The sequence below is a fragment of the Curcuma longa genome, chromosome 14 (assembly GCF_044706935.1).
Source record: "Curcuma longa cultivar G26 ecotype Majalengka, Jawa Barat chromosome 14, ITB_CL_G26_1.1, whole genome shotgun sequence".
Classification (NCBI taxonomy): Eukaryota; Viridiplantae; Streptophyta; class Magnoliopsida; order Zingiberales; family Zingiberaceae; genus Curcuma; species Curcuma longa.
This window is the reverse complement of record NC_133874.1, coordinates 2,544,059-2,565,393: the sequence shown is the minus strand read 5'-3', so window position 1 is coordinate 2,565,393 and position 21,335 is coordinate 2,544,059. Positions and strand designations below refer to the sequence as shown.

Below are 21,335 nucleotides of genomic sequence, written 5' to 3'. Positions count from 1 at the left end.
ATACTAAATGGGTTCTATGGGCTTAAGGTTTTCATAATGGGCTTTTCTCTTATATGGGCTAGCCAATGACAAAAAGAAATGAAAATGGGCCTTAAGGAATTGATAACATAAATGGGATTATCTTATGTGGGCTTTGCCTAAAATAAAAAGAAAAAGAATGGAGGTGCCAAGGATTGAACCTTGGACCTCAAGGAAATGGCAAGCCTAGGAGAAGCATGGGGTAACCACAAGGTCTAGCAAGTTTTTGTTATGAAAATGATAGAGGACATGCTACTCAAGGTTAAAGGTACATGAAGGGGCACATGGACAAGTGAAGAGATACCTTGTTGCCTTTACTTCATGATTTAAGGGAATTTAAGGGAGGAGTTGCAAAGTGAAGTTGTAACTCCCTTCCCCACTCTCCTTTTAACCCTCTCCTCTCACCGAAATTCATTTCCCTTGCTTCTCTTCACCAAAAACCACCCTCTTCCTCTCTTGTTCTTCCTTTGGCCGAGAGCTTCTTGGAAGCTACCTCCATCAACAAAGCTCACAAGGCAAGGGAAAGGGATCTAGGAAGGTTTGGAGGATCTAGGGAGAACAAGGAAAAGAACCAAGGAGATTTCAAGGCTTCATCTTCTCTCTTCTTTAGGGTATAAACTTTTCTAAAGACCTAGGTAAGACTCCCCTCACCTTGCAACATAATTGCTTAAAGATGTGCTCATGGGATTTATGTTTTGGCTTTATGTTATTGGAAAAACCTATGATAAAATCCATGTTTTTGCTTGCTTAAAGTTTCGGCCATGCTTGATTTTAGGGTTTTTAAGACATGTTTTTGAATAAGCTATGTTTCCATATGACCTATGATGATGTATAAGAATAAATTTGGTTGTTTTCCATGTGGTTAAAACTTAGGATTTCATGATGCTTAGGTTTCGGCTAGATAAGGAAGATAGGGCTTTTAAGTTATGTTTTTATCTAGCCATGTGTTGCAAATATTGCTTGTTTATTTCCCTTTGATAGTTCAAGGTTTCATGTGGTTTAAAAACCTAGGTTTCATGATGTGTAGGGTTCGGCCATACAAGAAGACTTAGGGCTTTAAGTTATGCTTTAACATGGAAATGGTTTGCATGAGTTATGTGATATTTTATTATGTTTTAGGGTTCATATGATTAGATCTAATTCATGTTACTTGTTTTTAAAGTTTCGGCTAAGTCATGTATAAGGGAGTTAGGTTATGTTACAAACTTAACTATGGTTGCAATTGCTATGTGATGAATTCTTATCATGGTTTAAGGTTTCATGTGGTTAGATCTAAAGCTAATCAAGGGTTTCATGGAGATTAGGGTTTCGGCCAACAATGAAACCAAGGCTTAGGTGTTGTTTTTGAACTTAAGAAATGGCTTAAAATATTAGATGAACTTTAACATGACATAGGGTGTCATGAGGTTAAGCCTAACCTAGGGTTTCAAGTTCTTAAGTTTCGGCCAAGCCTAGTTAGGGGCTCAAGTGGTGTTTTAAATCTAGCTAATGGTTTTAAATATCACTTGATGTTCTCTTATGATGATATAATGTATTAGGGTTTTATGATTTAGGTTGAGAATCTAAAGGGACTCTAAGATGATTCGGCCAACCCTAAGAAATTAGGGTTTGGTTGGGTCTAGGGTTTCATGTATGATCAACAAACAACCAGATGATAAGAAACATGGTTGTATCAAATGTAGCTATTGTCACAAGCCTAGACATAAAGCTGTAGATTGTTGGTTTAAGCAAGAAGATGACAAGAAAACTGAAAGTGGCTTTATTCATCAAAGTAAAAATGAAGAAACTTTGTTGCTTGCTTCCCATGACAACAAAATTCATGAAATGTGGTACGTAGACAATGGGGCTAGCAAACACATGATAGGTAACAAAAATCTATTTTTTAGTTTATCTAAAATTGATTATGATGAAGTGATGATTGGTGATGCTAGTACTCACAAAATTGAAGCAATTGGTTATATTTGTTTTAAAACTAAATATGAAAATATTGAGAAAATGTCTAACGTTTATTTTGTTCCGGATTTAAAAAGCAACTTAGTGTTGGTCATCTTATGAAGAAAGGGTATGATCTGCATATGCATCATAATGCTTGCACTATATCAAAAGACAATCAGGTTATTGCAAAGATTGGTGTGACTTCTAACAACTTATTTCCTCTCAAACTTGAAACCACAAATTTATCTTGTTTTGCTGTTGTTGATAAAAAGATTTCAAAGTTGTGGCATGATAGGTATGGACATTTGAATTATGGAAGTTTAAAGTTGTTATCAACAAAAGAAATAGTTAGAGGACTGCCAAAGATCTATCAAGTTGAAGAAGTTTGTGAAGCATGTCAACTTGGACAGCAACACAGAGATCTGTTCCCACAACAAGCATCTCGAAGAGCAAAAAGGCCATTAGAGCTTGTTCATTCTGACCTCTATGGATATATGACAACAGAATCACTTGGTGGGAGCAAGTTCTTCATTACTTTCATAGATGACTTCACAAGGAAGGTATGGATTAAGTTTTTCAAAGAAAAATCACAAGCAATACAAGCTTTTAAAGATTTTAAAGTTGAAGTCACTACAAGAAAATTGTCATATACCCACGGTAAGTTTTAGCTACGCATATATAAACTGTAGGTAAAGGTAACATATAGCTATAGATATATGACATTGTCACTATAAGTTATAGGAACAGATATCAATACTGTGGCTATTAGATATTTATACCTACACCTATATTTTACTGTCATTATAAGTTTTTTTTACTGTGGGTATAAGTAGCATATACATATACTTATAATTTACTATCACTATAAGTTTCACTATTATTATAAATAATTTTTAATGATATTTATCAAAATAAATTATTTTAAATATTAAAGTATCATATTAAATTATTTATGATGATAAATTTTATTAATGAAAAATTAAATCATAACATAAACACTATAAGAAAACAGACTTCAGAAATAGATTTTTGAGACGGAATTAAAATCTATTTCAGATTTAAATAAATTAGTAACAGATTTTGCCACAAAATTTCTAATCAGTTCCACTTTAATAAAATATAATATTTGAAAAAAAATTGAGATAAAATTTGAAATGAATTTGAGACAAAATTATGAATAAATTTATATAAACAAAAATAAATACAGATTAGAAATAGAATTTGACCCCGTATAATTTTTGTCATAAAATTTATTTAAAATTTAATCAAAATTTAAGATAGAAAATAATCCATTTCAAATTTATATAAATTAGTGACATATATTTTAAATGGAAATAAAATTTATTTTAGATTTAAAAATAATATATATTATTATTTAAAAATAATAATATATATATAAAATTTTAAAATGAAATTTAAAATAATTTAGAATCGAAGTTTATAAATAAATTTTTATAAATAAGAATAAATACGGATTAGTAAATATAGAATTATATTTATCTATAAATATGTTTAAAATATTTTTAAATAAAAAATAATCTGTTTATAAAATATAAAATTTAAAAAGAAATTTATTAAATTATTATAAATTTATATTATTGAAATTCATTAAAATCCTAAATAAAACCCTAAACGACTTCCGAGTTTCGCTATTTTTTTTTTGGGTTTCCACCGAAGCTCACCGAGGCGGTGGAGACAGCGGCGACTGCGGCGGAGGTAGGGCTGGGGAAGAAGAAGCGCCAGCTGAGCGTGGAGCAGGTGCGGGCGCTGGAGAAGACCTTCGAGGTGGAGAATAAGCTGGAGTCGGAGCGAAAGTTGAGTCTGGCCGAGGAGCTCGGCCTCCAGCCGCGGCAGGTGGCGGTGTGGTTTCAGATCCACCGCGCGCGGTCGAAGACCAAGCAGCTGGAGCGAGGACTACGCCGCCCTCCGCGCTGGCTCGGCTCGACTACGACGTGCTCAGCCGCGACAAGGAGGCGCTCGTCGCCCAGGTGAGCGCGATCGATCCATTCATCTTGCGATCAATCTAACCCTCGATTCCTCAAATATGAAATTTTGATTTGGGATCGGTCATGTGCTCGATCCAGATCGAAGAGCTTGACATTTTGTTCACAATATTTATCTGGGGTAGAGACAAGGCTAACTAGACCGAACTGCACTAAAATTTGGTTATTCTATGTTGGCCTTTTGAGATACGACAATGTTTTAACCTTCTCAAACATGTAGATTCATCTATTCTTTTCTCACAACTTCTATTATGTCAGTTAATTATTATGACTTAAGGATATTGTACTTTCTGTTTAATTATTATGCTCAGGTATCTTTGCTTGCAATTATGTTCCCTTTTTCTTTTAGAGAACAAAATGCAGACACAATTACCTTAATATAATATCTTTCTTTTTTTTTTAGTTGTTAAGTAGACAAAATCAGTTGTTGTGAGGACAAATTAATATCATGGTGTAGTGAATTCAATATTTATATTTTATAGGCACTTCGAAAGGAACCTATGACTGTCTATGATGATGGAAAGCAAACTCGGGGTTTCCAATTTGTTTCAGATTTGGTATTGTACTATGTTCTACCTTTATATCTGACATTGACTTCAATTAATTCACTCTCATATTTAATGGGAAATTGCCTAAGTTATCTACTTCATTTTGCATGATTTATTTTTGGTGAGCCTAAACCTTTTCATTCATCAAACAAATAGTTTTCTCTAGTAATGTGCCTCATTTTTTTTTCATTCACAAATTCTGTTTCTGGAAACCGCAGTTAACACAGTCCCAAAAATCTAGTATGACACATAATATCTTCAGAGGAGATTTTCATTAAGGAACCATAGCATGTTTGTTCATCCTGTGTTTTACATGTATGCCAGGTTGATTTGAAAAGTTATTGCATTGTAGTTCATCTCATTGAGTTTCTTGACTCACTTGTGATGTATTTTTCTTGATAACTTCTTTGTCTTGAAAATAGTTTTCTATTTTCATTTCCTGGAACTTGTTGTTGAATGCATCCTTTCATAGGCAGCATAACACAAGCTGCATCATAAACATCATTTAAAACCTCATTTTGTCACCAAAAATCAACACTTTAGAAAAATATTTCACCTCCATATGCCAAGCACATGAAAATTCTTTTCATTCTAAAAAATTCTTTTCATTGGATTCGTGCAGGCCGCAAAAAGATTGAAAACAATCTGCAATTGAAAAGGAGCAATTTCTCCACACCTTGCTAACTGGTAGGACTTTCTTTAGCACATCATGTAACATAGGTCAATGGGAAGACGAAGAAAATTAAACATTGTTAATCATAGTAAAGATCTGAATCCAAAGAATGTTTCACAAAACAATGAAGAATCTCGGACTACTCTGAATTCTACCTCAAATCAAGTCCAATCAAGTCATAATGAAGGAACACATTGTGGTTCAATTTCTATAGAACATGTCATACATGAATCTGTTCAGTCTCACTCTGTTGCATCTGACACAGAAGCTTTTGAAGAAGGTATATATATTGCTATAATTTTTATTCAGTTATGTATATATATATATATATATCATATTTATGTCTCTTTTTTTAATTAGTTGTGACACCACCTAAAGCAACTAGAGGCCCTACCAAAATGTTAGATGTGTGGGACATGGATCCTGAGGATTTTATAAGAGTTAAGTTAGATGAACTTGGTCGACCTATTGGTGAAGAAGCAAAGACTCTTACTCGATTCATTGGAAGTGTAGTGCGAAGGCCCCAATATGCTCCAATCAACTATACAAGTTGGAAATCAATGCCAAAGAATAACAAAGAGGAGATGCTTAAACTAATAGAGGTTCCATGATTGCTATTTTTCTTTTACCTATGCATTCATAATTTATATTATGATTAAATTTATATTCATATTTTTGGTTTAACATTTTTTATTGTTTAGGGTAAATTTGAGTTCGCCCCTCCTATAAATGATGCTATAAGGAAGATGTTGAAATCCGAGATGAATGACAAATGGAGACAATGGAAGCATGATTTAAAGAGAGCATTTGACCTCAGTAAGACAGAAGAAGAAATTACTTCTACATTACTTGATGATCGAGTTGATCCAGGTCAATACCGTGCTTTAGTTCATCATTGATTTTCAGAAGAAGGGCAAGTAAGTTGTTTTACATATATATGTATTTTATATAACATTATACACATATGTGACATTTCCTCCTTATGAATTCTTGTTTTGTATAGAAAATAAGTGGAACTAATAAGCAAAATCATGCTAAGCTTGAAGATACCCATTGTATGGGTACAAAAAGTCTTCCAGTAGTGATTGATGAGAAGGTTTATTTGCATTCATTGTTATTGAATTATATATTTTTATGTGAAACTCATAATTTATTTGGTTTTAGAAAAAGAAAAACAAAGGAGTGTTGTTTGAACGTCATGTGGTATATATTGATACTCGAACTCGTAAGAATGGAACAATTGTCAATGACAAAGCTGTTGGTGTTATTATAAGATTTCATTATATATGTTTTACCTGAACGTCTGTAATTATTTTGTTGATTTTTAATTTATTGTATATATGTCACACTCTTATAATTATGACTTCTTTTTATATAAATGGTGTTTCAGGATGAAATTAAAAAGCACGTACCTGAGGGTGAGACATCGCAAGCATCGCAAAGTAAACAAGGTTCCACATTTTGGAAGGATGACTTGCTTGTAAAAGTACAAGGACCTGAAAATGAAAAAAGATTCCACCCGCAAAAAAGTCAAAAGTTTCATCATCTACAGACGTAGATTTGCGTGAAGAAGATGTGTACGCTGTTTGGGCAAGATTCAAAACATCCCGTAAAAAAGTCAAAAGTTTCATCTTCTTCTGGCAAACGACTTTGTAGCAATTTCAGCATATTTGTCAACATTTGTCACCCCTTAATCTGCATAACTTCTTCACGCAAATCTGTTGAGATGACTTTTGACTTTTTTGCGGGTGGAATCTTGCCCAAACAGCGTACACATCCTCTCTTTTCATTTTCAGGTCCTTGTACTTTTACAAGCAAGTCATCCTTCCAAAATGTGGAACCTTGTTTACTTTGAGATGCTTGCGATGTCTCACCCTCAGGTACGTGCTTTTTAATTTCATCCTGAAACACCATTTATATAAAAAGAAGTCATAATTGTAAGAGTGTGACATATATACAACAAATTAAAAATCAACAAAATAATTACAGACGTTCAGGTAAAACATATATAATGAAATCTTACAATAACACCAACAGCTTTGTCATTGACAATTGTTCCATTCTTACGAGTTCGAGTGTCAATATATACCACATGACGTTCAGACAACACTCCTTTGTTTTTCTTTTTCTAAAACCAAATAAATTATGAATTTCACATAAAAATATATAATTCAATAACAATGAATGCAAATAAACGTTCTCATCAATCACTACTGGAAGACTTTTTGTACCCATACAATGGGTATCTTCAAGCTTAGCATGATTTTGCTTATTAGTTCCACTTATTTTCTATACAAAACAAGAATTCATAAGGAGGAAATGTCACATATGTGTATAATGTTATATAAAATACATATATATGTAAAACAACTTACTTGCCCTTCTTCTGAAAATCAATGATGAACTAAAGCACGGTATTGATCTGGATCAACTCGATCATCAAGTAATGTAGAAGTAATTTCTTCTTCTGTCTTACTGAGGTCAAATGCTCTATTTAAATCATGCTTCCATTGTCTCCATTTGTCATTCATCTCGGATTTCAACATCTTCCTTATAGCATCATTTATAGGAGGGACGAACTCAAATTTACCCTAAACAATAAAAAATGTTAAACCAAAAATATGAATATAAATTTAATCATAATATAAATTATGAATGCATAGGTAAAAGAAAAATAGCAATCATGGAACCTCTATTAGTTTAAGCATCTCCTCTTTGTTATTCTTTGATATTGATTTCCAACTTGTATAGTTGATTGGAGCATATTGGGGCCTTCGCACTACACTTCCAATGAATCGAGTAAGAGTCTTTGCTTCTTCACCAATAGATCGACCAAGTTCATCTAACTTAACTCTTATAAAATCCTCAGGATCCATGTCCCACACATCTAACATTTTGGTAGGGCCTCTAGTTGCTTTAGGTGGTGCCACAACTAATTAAAAAAAGAGACATAAGTATGAGACAATATATATATACATAACTGAATAAAAATTATAGCAATATATATACCTTCTTCAAGAGCTTCTGTGTCAGATGCAACAGAGTGAGATTGAACAGATTTATGTATGACATGTTCTATAGAAATTGAACCACAATGTGTTCCTTCATTATGACTTGATTGGACTTGATTTGAGGTAGAATTCAGAGTAGTCCGAGATTCTTCATTGTTTTGTGAAACATTCTTTGGATTTAGATCTTTACTATGATTAACAATGTTTAATTTTCTTCGTCTTCCCATTAACCTATGTTACATGATGTGCTAAAGAAAGTCCTACCAGTTAGCAAGGTGTGGAGAAATTGCTCCTTTTCAATTGTAGATCATTTTCAGTCTTTTTGCGGCCTGCACGAATCCAATGAAAAGAATTTTTTAGAATGAAAAGAATTTTCATGTGCTTGGCATATGGAGGTGAAATATTTTTCTAAAGTGTTGATTTTTGGTGACAAAATGAGGTTTTAAATGATGTTTATGATGCAGCTTGTGTTATGCTGCCTATGAAAGGATGCATTCAACAGCAAGTTCCAGGAAATGAAAATAGAAAATTATTTTCAAGACAAAGAAGTTATCATGAAAAATACATCACAAGTGAGTTAAGAAACTCAATGAGATGAACTGCAATGCAATAATATTTTCAAATCAACTTGGCATACATGTAAAACACAGGATGAACAAACATGCTCTGGTTCCTTAATGGAAATCTCCTCTGAAGATATTATGTGTCATACTAGATTTTTGGAACTGTGTTAACTGCGATTTCCAGAAACAGAATTTGTGAATGAAAAAAAAAATGAGACACATTACTAGAGAAAACTATTTGTTTGATAAATGAAAAGGTTTAGGCTCACCGAAAATAAATCATGCAAAATGAAGTAGATACACTACAATAAATTTGACATTCCGCAGCACGTCATCAACGACGCACAATTATAGTGTGTTGTATATAATAGTTTTTACGGCGCGCCTAATCAAGTGCGTTGCGGATAATATTTCATATTTTACAATTAACAGCGCACAAATAATAATGCGCTGCGAATACCATTTTTCACGGCGTGCAAAAATCATACGCTGTGAATATTAAATAATATTTGTAGGTATTTACAGCGTGTATTCAATATATACCGTTAAAAATGTACTATTGACAGCGTGCATGATATATGCTGTTAAAAGGGGTTAAAAAAATATTATTGACAGCGTGCATAGATGCACGCTGTTAAAAGGAATTAAAAAAATATTATTAACAACGCGCATGGATGTATGCTATTAAAAGACTAAAAGATTGTTAAAACCAGATAACCTAAACCCGTTACGAATTTCTGTTTTAAAACCACGAATCGCGACTGCCCTAACTCGCGATCCCTGTCGCTTCTCCTCTTCCTTCCCCGCGATCTCCTCCTCTGCTTGACGCCACCACCGCGCCGTTCGTCGTCCTGCCAGCAACCCTCTGCCCAACCGTTGCCTTCCCCTCTCCCTCCCGATTTGGGCAATGATACTTCCTGCTTCAAAAGCAAAAGGGATATTAATCAAGAAAAGATATGCAGTTTTTAATCATGATGGCTCTCTTGCTGAGCTTAAAGGCTTTGAGATCAAACGCAGAGGTGAGCTGAAGCTTGTCAAGGCTTTCCAGGCAGAAGTTTTTGATAAATTTCTGGATGGTTCAACCTTAGAAGAATGTTATGCAGCTGTTGCGTCTGTTGCAGACAGTTGGTTAGATCTATTAGATAATCAAGGCATTGATATTGCCGACAGTGAGCTTCTTGATTACATATCAGAGTCGAGCACGATGAGCAAGTCTTTGGTCAACTATGGGGAGCAAAAATCATTGGCAGTAACTACTGCAAGAAGGCTTGCTGATTTTCTGGGAGATGAAATGGTAAAAGACAAAGGACTTCATTGCCAATACATAGTTGCCCGGGAACCACAGGGTTCTCCAGTAAGTGAGCGTGCAATACCTGTTGCAATATTTGAAACAGAACCAGGTGATTTCTTTTCCTTTTCTTATCTTCACATAATAGTATGGCATAGTGCTTGGTGGTATCATTTTGTAGTGTGTGGTATCATTGCAAAGAGTACTGTGATACCATTGCAGAGTTTTTGGAAGATTAATGATCTAGATGATTCCTTCTTGTACTATGATAATGTTAGGTAGAAATTATGTTTAGTTTAAATGGACAATTGATTGTGCAATTCATCTGTTTTCAGGGATTGCTAAATTCTATCTACGCAAATGGTGTAAAATATCTTCTGACCATGAGCATTCGGACAATCGTTGATCAAGGCATCTATTTTCTAATATCGATCGAGAAGCAAGATCTCTTTGTTGAAAATTGTTCAATTGACATTGTGAACAAGGCAACTAACTATCAGGCTTGGCTTGAAATGAAGAAAGAAAAGAAAAGAAAAGGCGCAGGTAATCTGCTATCTTGTTTCTATGTGATCAGCATTTAAAAATCAATGTGTTTTTTATGTGAATATGGTTGACTCTTCTGTTGAATTTTAAACGGGACAACGAGCAGCTGCATATTACTGTATATTGCATATGTGCTTTACATGTGCAGTTCAAAAACTTTAAATTTGTCCATTTGAAGCAACTTACTAAGCTTAAATACAAATGTTGCAAATAATCAACATTTTAGATTTATTATATCAATATTACCCATATATATCTATTTTGCATTTTTGATCGATAATAATTGATACTACACATGATTATCTTAATTAACATTCAATATTTCATGTGTTTCACATTTTGTGATTGGCATATATTATTTTTTATTTGGAAGTATTAATTGGACGTGTTGATAAATATACTTTATTGTATATATGTTGGTCACTTTTAGTAATATAAATATTTTTTTTAACATTTACAATATTAACTGCATATTTCTGTGTTCCTCGTATCAACTCTACTGTGTATATTCTGGCTACATATTCTTTTTGAAACCTTATTTTCTTCTAGTTTTTTCTCTTCCTTGCAATGCTTAATCCACTAATCATGACATTTATACTAAACAAAAAAATTCTTCCTATATACGTTGAGGGCCAACTGTATATGTTGAGTGGATAAATCTGGAATGGTTGTTCTTATATGTAACGAATTAGCAAAACTAGGTCACACATTTGTTGTGACATGAGAAGGAACCTAGGTTGACATAAATGCTTCCAATTGACATGATATGGATTGCATTGCTTCCAATTGCAAGAGGAAGAAAGGATGTCTCTCTGTATTGTATCCATCAATTTGCTGGAGAGATGTCCTGGGAAAAAAAAATTGAGTTGCTACAAAAGGATGATATATCAATACCAGATAAGTATCTTAAAAACTAATTTGTTTTTCCTATAGAAGGTCTATTTCTTTTGTATTAGACTAACAATAACTAATTTGTTTATAAAATTAGGTTGCTAGTGGTGGTATTGGTAGCGATATTGAAAATTATATTGGTCGCGATCGCAATGTTGCAGCTCAGGTAACTATCTTAACACAATATTATACTTTCGTTTATTATTTATAGCATGCTTTATTATAAAAATTTGTTTGATCATTAATTACTTTATATTGTTATATAGTCAAAACTAAAGAATGTGAGTGCTGGAGATATCAGTGTTAATGCTAAATGTAAGTTGCTTCATTGGTCTGTTGATGGAGCTGTTGCAGAAGGTTGAATTGCATCCACAGATCCAAAAGCAAAAGCACATCACGTTCCTCTTAGTGGATCTTATTGGATAGTTTGGATTGATAGAGTTTTCATGGAGAAGGTGGAGCTAATTCGACCAAACGAAGAGATATTTTTTCTCGAGGATGCAATAGGAAGCATAGTCGTTTGAGCATCAATGTTTATAGTTTTGTCTGACTGATATAGATGCTAATGATTTTTGTAGTAAAAATGAATTTTTGTTACTAGTTTGGATTGTTTTATCTAACTAAATGTTGATGGTTATCTCTGATATATATTATAATTGTTTGAGCTCTGATTTTATAATTGTGAATGTGATATTATAATTTTATATGATATTTGTATGTGGTATTTGTGTGTTGAATTATAAATGTTAGAGCTTTAATTTTATAATTATTTGTATTTATATTATATTTGTGTATATAGGTATATTGTACCTTAAGAATGTAATTATCCGCAGCGCGCCCGCTGCGGATGCAATTTTTCGCAGCGCGTGCATGCGTACTGTGGATGTAATTTTTCGCAGCGTGCAGGCGCGCGCTGCGGATGTATTATAAGTTTCAACAGCTTAAAGTTATGCAGCATGGGATGTGCGCAGTGGATAGATTAATTACACGTTGTGGAAAGTCAAATTTGTTGTAGTGATAACTTAGGCAATTTCCCATTAAAAATGAGAGTGAATTAATTGAAGTCAATGTCAGATATAAAGGTAGAACATAGTACAATACCAAATCTGAAACAAATTGGAAATCCCGAGTTTGCTTTCCATCATCATAGACAGTCATAGGTTCCTTTCGAAGTGCCTATAAAATATAAATATTGAATTCACTACACCATGATATTAATTTGTCCTCACAACAACTGATTAATTGTCTACTTAACAACTAAAAAAGAGAAAGATATTATATTAAGGTAATTGTGTCTGTATTTTGTTCTCTAAAAGAAAAAGGGAACATAATTGCAAGCAAAGATACTTGAGCATAATAATTAAACAGAAAGTACAACATTCTTAAATCATAATAATTAACCGGCATAATAGAAGTTGTGAGAAAAGAATAGATGAATCTACATGTTTGAGAAGGTTAAAACATTGTCATATCTCAAAAGGCCAATATACAATAACCAAATTTTAGTGCAATTCGGTCTAGTTAGCCTTGTCTCTACCCCAGATAAATATGTTTTCTTGTAGTGTTTATGTAATGATTTAATTTTTCATTAATAAAATTTATCATCATAAATAATTTAATATGATACTTTAATATTTAAAATAATTTATTTTGATAAATATCATTAAAAATTATTTATAATAACAGTGAAACTTATAGTGATGGTAAATTATAAGTATATGTATATGCTACTTATACCCATAGTAAAAAAAATTTATAGTGACAGTAAAATATAGGTGTAGGTATAGATATCCAATAGCTACAGTATTGATATCTGCTCTTATAACTTATAGTGACGATGTCATATATCTGTGGCTATATGTTACATTTACCTACAGTTTGTATATGTGTAGCTAAAACTTACCATGGGTATATGACAATTTTCTTGTAGTGAAAGGTGTTTGGGAGTGTTGCTTATTCACTCATTCCACAAGCAAACAGAAACAAGTTTGATGACAAATCTGAAAAATGCATCTTCATTGGATACAATGAAAGAAGCAAAGCCTACAAGTTATATAATCCAAAGGCCAAAAGGATAGTGATAAGCTATGATGTTCGTTTTGATGAAGATGCAAGTTTTGAAGATACAAAATGCAAAGAAAATGATATCTATATTCCTTTAATTAGTGAACAAGAATTAGAAGAAGATAATTCTCCTTATTCACCAAGAAATTCACTAAGTTTTTCAACAAGTCCTCCTCTAAGGAAAATGAGAAGTGTGCATGAACCCTTAGATTCAACAGAGCCTATTGAATATCATGATTCTATATTATTTGCTTTCTTTAAAGGAGAAGAACCAATTTTATTTGATGAAGCAAATCAGAAAGAAGTATGGAAAAAAGCCATGAAAGAGGAGATAACTTCCATTGAAAAAAATGGAACTTGGGAGCTCACTGATCTTCCTCCACATAAAAAATCCATTGGTGTTAAATGGGTATACAAGATCAAAAGGAATGTAGATTGTTCCATCAATAAGCATAAAGCAAGGCTTGTAGCAAAAGGATACAAGCAAAAAGGAGAAGATTTTACAGAGCTATTTGCTCCTATATCGAATCTTGATACTGTTCGATTAATGATCTCTCTTGCAGCTCAAAACAATTGAAAATTTTTTCAAATGGATGTCAAATCAATATTCCTGAATGGTGTTCTTCAAGAAGAGGTCTATCTTGAACAACTTCCTGAGTTTGTTAAAAAGGGAGAAGAAGATAAAATCTACAAGTTGAAAAAAAGACTTTGTATAGGTTAAAACAATCGCCAAGGGCTTGGTATAGTTGCATCAATTATTACTTTGAGAAGAATGATTTTCTAAAATGTCTATTAGAGCACACTCTCTACACCAAATCCAATCCATATGGAAGCTTCATATTTATAAGTCTTTATATTGATGATCTTATTTTTACTAGTAATGATTTGAAGATGCTAGATGATTTCAAACTTTCAATGAAAAATAAATTTGAGATGACTGATTTGGGAGAATACACTCATTTTCTTGGAATTGAAGTTTTAAGATCTAAGCATGGAATTTTTATTACTCAAGAGAGTTATGCAAAAGAAATTTTGAAGAAATTTAGAATGGAGAATGCAAATCCTATTTCAACTCCTTGTGTTATAGGATTAAAGTTGAGCAAGTATAGTGAAGGAAAACTGGTTAATCTAATTACGTTTCGAAGTTTAGTTGGAAACTTGATGTACTTGACTGCTACAAGGCCATATATTATGTATGTTGTAAGTTTGGTGAGCAGGTTTATGGAGAAACCATTTTCTAATCACTGGGAGGCAGCAAAAAGAATTCTTAGATATGTGAAAGGAAATCTTGATTATAGCATCTTCTATCAAATAAATATACCAGTATACTAGTTAATCTTATTAGTTATACTGACAGTGACTTAGCAGTAAGTATCGATGATAGCAAAAGCACCTTAGGTTATGTTTTTGATCTTGGAAGCGGAGCTATAGCATGGTGTTCAAAGAAGTAGTCTACTATTGCATTCTCTACTACAGAAGCAGAATACATTGTCGCTTCTTTTGAAGAATGTCATTTACTTTGGTTGCATGGAATTCTGGAGAATCTTAAGCATGTTCAAGAAGATCCAACAACCTTGTTCTGTATAACAATTCAATAATTTCAATTTTGAAAGATCCAGTTCTTCATGGAAAAACAAATCATATTCGAACTTGATATCATTTCTTATGGGAGCTTGTGAATGAAGATATTGTTCATGTTGAATATTGCAGGACCAATGAACAAAAGGCTGATATCTTCACTAAACCACTCGGAGGATCTATTTTCAAAAAAATTGTAGCAAGCTTAGGAATGAAGAATAAGTTTGGTTTGCGGGGGGCATTGTTGGAAGTCTAAATCAAAATTGCATTCTTGGAAGCCTAAATCAAATTGGATTATTGAAACTCAAAACCAAATTGCTTAAGTTTTCATAAGTCAAGTTTGATTGATTATGTAATGACTAATTAAGTTGTCATGATTGTAAGTACATGTATTTGATTTGAATAATATAATAGGATATTTAATGTAGGAAGAATCAAAATGTCTTTAGACTTTCTTTGTCATGGCTATATAAGCCAACTTGTAGCAAGGATACAAAGCATTGAGAAAAAAAAATTCCTCTTCAAAATTGTTCTACTCCTCTTTTATTCCCAAATATTACATCTCCTCTCCCTTCAGGCTATGGACAGGGCGGGCATGCTCATGGAGTTCGAGTTTAGTGGTCGTGTCCATGGAATCAATAGGCCGGATTTGGAGTATCATACATGAGATATTTAGTTATATTTACAAGTAGTTAAACAGTTCAATTATATCCACAAATTAAAGAAAAAAATATGAAACAAGTATTTTTTTAAAAAATTATAGATAGTATTTTTTAATAAATAAATTATTATTTTATAACACATTTATTTTGTTTCATATTTTTGTGTTTATGCTATTTGATATTTACTTAATTTTAAAAATTTCACTGCGGGTTTGAGTACCCATTTTATATAAAGTTAAGTACTTAATTTAGTTAAATGGATGATATATATTTCAATTTTAAAATTTTATATGGGTATTTAATGGATTGAGTATTTATTAGTTAAAAAAAGAATAGATTTAAACAGTGGGGTAAGCCACTCCGTAGTTTGGTTATGCATTATTCATTAATGAAGTTGTACGATCGATATCAACCCCACTATAGGTTAGCATAACATGCCTACATGACCCTACTCTTGGTTAGATTAGGCTCTTGAGTGCCCTGCATGACTCGACATCCTTAGTTCCTCATATAACTCAATTTTCTAGGCTCCTCATCTCCTCTCTCTTCAGGCTATGCACAGGGCGGGCGTGTTCATGGAGTTCGAATTCAGTGGTCGTGTCCATGGAATCAATAGGCCGAATTTGGAGTATCATACATGAGATATTTAGTTATATTTACAAGTAGTTAAACAGTTCAATTATATCCACAAATTAAAGAAAAAAATATGAAACAAGTATTTTTTAAAAAAATTATAGATAGTATTTTTTATTAAATAAATTATTATTTTATAACACATTTATTTTGTTTCACATTTTTGTGTTTATGCTATTTGATATTTACTTAATTTTACAACTTTCATTGCGAGTTTGAGTACCCATTTTATTAAATATATAAAGTTGAGTACTTAATTTAGTTAAATGGATGATATATATTTCAATTTTAAAATTTTATATGGGTATTTAATGGATTGAATATTTATTAGTTAAAAAAAGAATAGATTTAAACAGTGGGGTAAGCCACTCGTGTAGTTTGGTTATGCATTATTCATTAATGAAGTCGTACGATCGATATCAACCCCACTATAGGTTAGCATAACTTGCCTACATGACCCTACTCTTGGTTAGATTAGGTTCTTGAGTGCTCTGCATGACTCGACGTCTCGAGTTTCCCATATAACTTGATTTTCTAGGCTCCTCATGCGACACGGCTTCGAGTTCTCCACATAGGCCATCATCTAAAAACCTCATGTGACTCAATACCCAAGTCCCCTAGCTAGCTCTCCTCTCCGAGTACCTAGAGCTCCCCCAAGCTCTCCCATCTAAGCTCCTTGAGTTCTCTCCTTTGAGCACTCTAAGCTCTCTTCTGCAAGGTGGAATCCGCCACCTTAGCGGCTCCACACGATCGGCTCCACGACCATCTGTGAGGAGGTAAATCGAGAAATTGTAGTTGGTCACGACGCAGGACTAAGCTCTCTAATCCAAGCACATAGATGATTTGGGTGTAGATCTTCTACAAATACCTAGGGCCTAATAACCCTACGACTTGGGATTTTTTATATTGATCATCTATAAATATTAAAGTTGATGGTGGTATAAGTATGTAATCGTAACCTCTCTTGCTAGTGAATACTTCCTTCTTTATTATTGTTTTATTATTTTCATTGCAACATCATGACTTAAGTATTTGAGGGATTTTTCAAATAACTTTGACATCCTCTGATGTGTTCTTTCTTGTCTATAGGATGATCTCCATCCCCAAATGAGATGTCTACGTCTATGTTCAATAGATAATGAGGTGCCAAATTTTCATTATATTATTTTGGCATTGTATGTGGGAAAAGATTAAATCCTCCAAGAGACAATCTCTAGGATATCGAGCGTGGTAGATTTTATATGGAATTATTTTGGCATTGTATGCAGAAAAAGATTAAAGTCTTGAAGAGCTAATCTCTAGGAGGCTTCGACTCCATCCACAACGACCATGAAAACCCTTGTCACCATGGAAGCCCTCATCACCTCTGTCCCCTTCCATGGTGGCTCTCCGATTTGTATCTCGTTGAAGCCCTACTTATATTCCCCAAATGACCCTATGCTTCTCTGCTTCTCTTCTTCTAGGCGCCTTTTCAAGAGGTCACAATGGCAATGTGTGTGTTTCATGCATAGGTTTTTATACTATTTTGCACGTATTTTATTTCATCACATGAGTATATTTTACATACTTTTATTTCTTTTGTATTGATTTCATCCTTATAGTTCGCAGATTTTCTCTGTGTATTTTTATTGACGACATGAATTTGGAGCTTAAACGGAGTAAAAAAAAAACCTTGGAACATGATTTTCAGCATGAACCACAGTATGATTGTGTCTCCTCACATGGTCATGCTTCATTCTAAGAGTTAGGCACAAAAATAGAACAAAGTTTGGACCTCCCAAGACTAACACGGATTGTCCGTGCTTTTAGGCATGGTCGTGTTCGTCTCGATTGCTTGCATAGGTCAGTTTCAAGCAGCTTACACGATCAAGCCATGTTTTTTCACACGAACATGGTACAGAGTAGCCGCCCCCAATATTTTTGAAAGGTTTCAACGAATAGAGAAGGCTTGGAAGGCTTTAAAAAGACCCATGGGTCATAGAATTAGGAGAGTGTTTCCAAGGAGCTTTTGGAGATTTCATCCACCATCAAGCTTGGAGACCCTCCCGAAGATGACGACAACCACATGACCGAGCATTTTCTTCTCTCTTTCTCCTTGATTTTGAGTTGTAGAATTTCTTCTTTCTTGTCTTCGTGTTGTAACTCCATCTCTATGGAGTAGTACTCTTAATTCTAGAATAAGCGAGTAGTCTAATGTATTATTGACACCTATTTTATGCCATTTCATATCCTTTTTATCATATGACGTGTTTGGTTTATGATCTGGCTTTGTATGTTGGTGCAGGGAGCACCAAATGATCGAACCTCAGTTTTGATAATGGCAAGAAGTTCAAGTTAAGTATGTGGTTATTTATAATGTGTTGATCTAAGTGTGCAAGGAACACAGGAAATTCCTAGTTGAGGCTAGGCACAGACAAGTCCTAGTGGAAACTAGACAATGGAAGTCCTAGTGGAAACTAAGCAATTGAAAGTCCTAGTTGGAGGCTATGCAGCGAAAATCTTGATCTAGAGGACTAGGCAGAAGTCTTGGCGGATCAAGTGCACCAGGTGAAAGTCTAGGTAGGTCAGGTGGATCAGATGCATGGCGGAAGTCCAAACAGGTTAGGTGGACCAGATGTGGACCAGATGGACCAGATGTCTAGCAGCAAATCCTGAGGGTCGAAGATCGAGGGTAAGTAAAAAGTCCAACAAGTCTGAAAGACTTGTTGGCAAACAAGTAAATTCTTAATTCTCCCAAGTGGAGTGGGTAAGGGCGTGTTTCTAGTGTAGGAACAATAAGCGTCAGTTTAATCCAAGATTTCACTGAAAATCCTAAGTTAAGACTATAAACAGTTCAAAAACTATTTAACTCCTTGTTATCTTTGTTTTGTACTAATTTGTAATGCAGGAAAGAAGGGGCAGGAACTTTGATTCCAGACACCCTTATTTGGAATCCAGACGATTGGAATCCAGGCGCTCGGATTTGGTCCAGATGATCGGACGTCAGTGGAACTAGGCCAGCGAAGCAGTGAGGTGGCGGAGTCCCAGTGGTCGGGACACCTCAGCTTCCAGGCACCCGGATTGGTTCCAGGCGCCTGGATTCGGATAAGCGTTGCGGAAGTTAAAGTTCATCTGGAACCTCCACGTCAGCATACAGGCGCCCGAAAAGGGATACAAGCGCTTGGAAGTGCCAAGTCAGCAGCTGATGGTAGATCAGCAAATAATGTGGAGGTGCCTGGAAAGGGTTCCAGGCACCCGGAAAGCCCTATATAAGAGCTTCGAAGGAGACCCCTCGAAAATCAACTCAGAGACAATCGACGACTGTCTACGCACGAAGGAACACCCAGGAACGTCGTCGTAACGCCGAAGTGCTGCACAAGAAAGTTTGTAAATCTTCTACTTCGGTAATATACTCATTCGATTTTGTACTTATTTCTAAGGATGGTAATATTTTTACCGTTCTGATATTTTATAATCGATAAACTCCCTTTTGTAAAGGGGAGTTACTTAGTGGATTGCGCAATATAAACGATCGTGGACCTTAGAGTAGCAGTCTGTGGCTGTAAACCAATTAAAAAAATATCCTTATCTTTGTGAATCTTTGTGTTTGATATTTTTCGCTACAATTTACTTTACTCTGATCGAATTTGCAAACAATTTTACGAAAAATGAAAACACTACTAATAGCGCTATCCACCCCCCTCTAGCGCTCTCAACAATCCTACATTGTATGCATACATGATTATAACACCAACGTGCATCTTCATATCTCACGAGATCCGAGGATTGACCGAGAAGTGAACCCAATTCTCCGACCCCTAAAGTTCAAGACTTGAGGGGTTGATTATGAAAGTAGTTCAAAATCTCATGAGGACACCTTTAACTATCATAAAGCTTAATCGGTTTATCCCAATTCAGCGTTATGAACTAGGGGATAACACCTATAAGACCGTGGAGCATGATGATAGGAGCCTTCCTAAAAAAAGTTATCTTGAAAGTAGGTATCGCATTTGGGTAGACATACCGATATTGTTCTAAAAGTCTATATTTGGTACCTCAGATACCACATTAATAATTATCAATCACAAAGGTAAAAGAGTAAATAACATTAGGGTGTCATTAATCATCGTGGTGAAACTGAAATCCTAGAATTGCTTCCCCAAATCGATTTCTCCCCACAAATTCTCTTGCTTTCTTAATTCATTTTCTTTCTCTTATGAATTCTCTCGATTGATTGATGTAGATAGTCTACTTCGTGATTATAACTAGTACTCAATTTGCAATCCCTATGGAATTGATCTTTTATTACTTGATAACAACCATGCACTTGTGAATTTCGCATATCAAGTTTTTGACGTCATTGATGAGGACTATTTCAAATCGATATAAGTTCAATTGTAATTTGGCTAATCTAGATTTTTATTCCTTATTTGCTATTTTTTTCTTTTTCTCTCTTCTTTCCTTTTCTCTTCTTTACAACCTTTTCTTTTCAGATGAATAGGTTTCCTTTTATGCTAAGATCTGATAAGTTAAGAGATCTTCTTCCTATAGATTCTGAAATTGATAGGACCTTCTATAAAAGGCGAAACCTACAAAAATAACTAGAGGCGGAGCAAGGACAAGTTACAACAATCATGGCCAACGAAAATAAGAGATTGAAGCCTAGCGCAAGAGGACTAAGGTCTAGCATCACGAGGCGTCGGTTGATGCTAACAACTTCGAATTAAAGCATGTGTTAATACACATGGCCCAACAAAGTTAGTTTGGAGGCACACCCATGGATGATCCCAATCTACACTTGGAGATATTTTTGAAAATTTATGAAACCCTAAAATATAATGGTGTCACTGCAGATGCAATCAGGTTACGCCTATTCCCTTTCTCGTTGAGGGATAAGGTGAGAGCATGACTTTGTTCACTTCTAGAGGACAACATCGCCATGTGGA

At 34.2% G+C, this 21,335-nt stretch overlaps 1 protein-coding gene across 1 annotated transcript; it reads left to right on the top strand.

Annotated features, from left to right (window-relative positions):
* The first annotated feature begins 9,405 nt into the window (after positions 1-9,405).
* LOC141844659 (DNA polymerase epsilon catalytic subunit A-like) lies at positions 9,406-10,745 on the top strand. The gene is made up of 2 exons (XM_074732663.1): positions 9,406-10,151; positions 10,375-10,745. The coding sequence occupies exons 1-2, from the start codon at positions 9,659-9,661 to the stop codon at positions 10,443-10,445; spliced, it is 564 nt and encodes a 187-aa protein (XP_074588764.1). The 5' UTR covers positions 9,406-9,658; the 3' UTR covers positions 10,446-10,745.
* Positions 10,746-21,335: the final 10,590 nt, after the last annotated feature.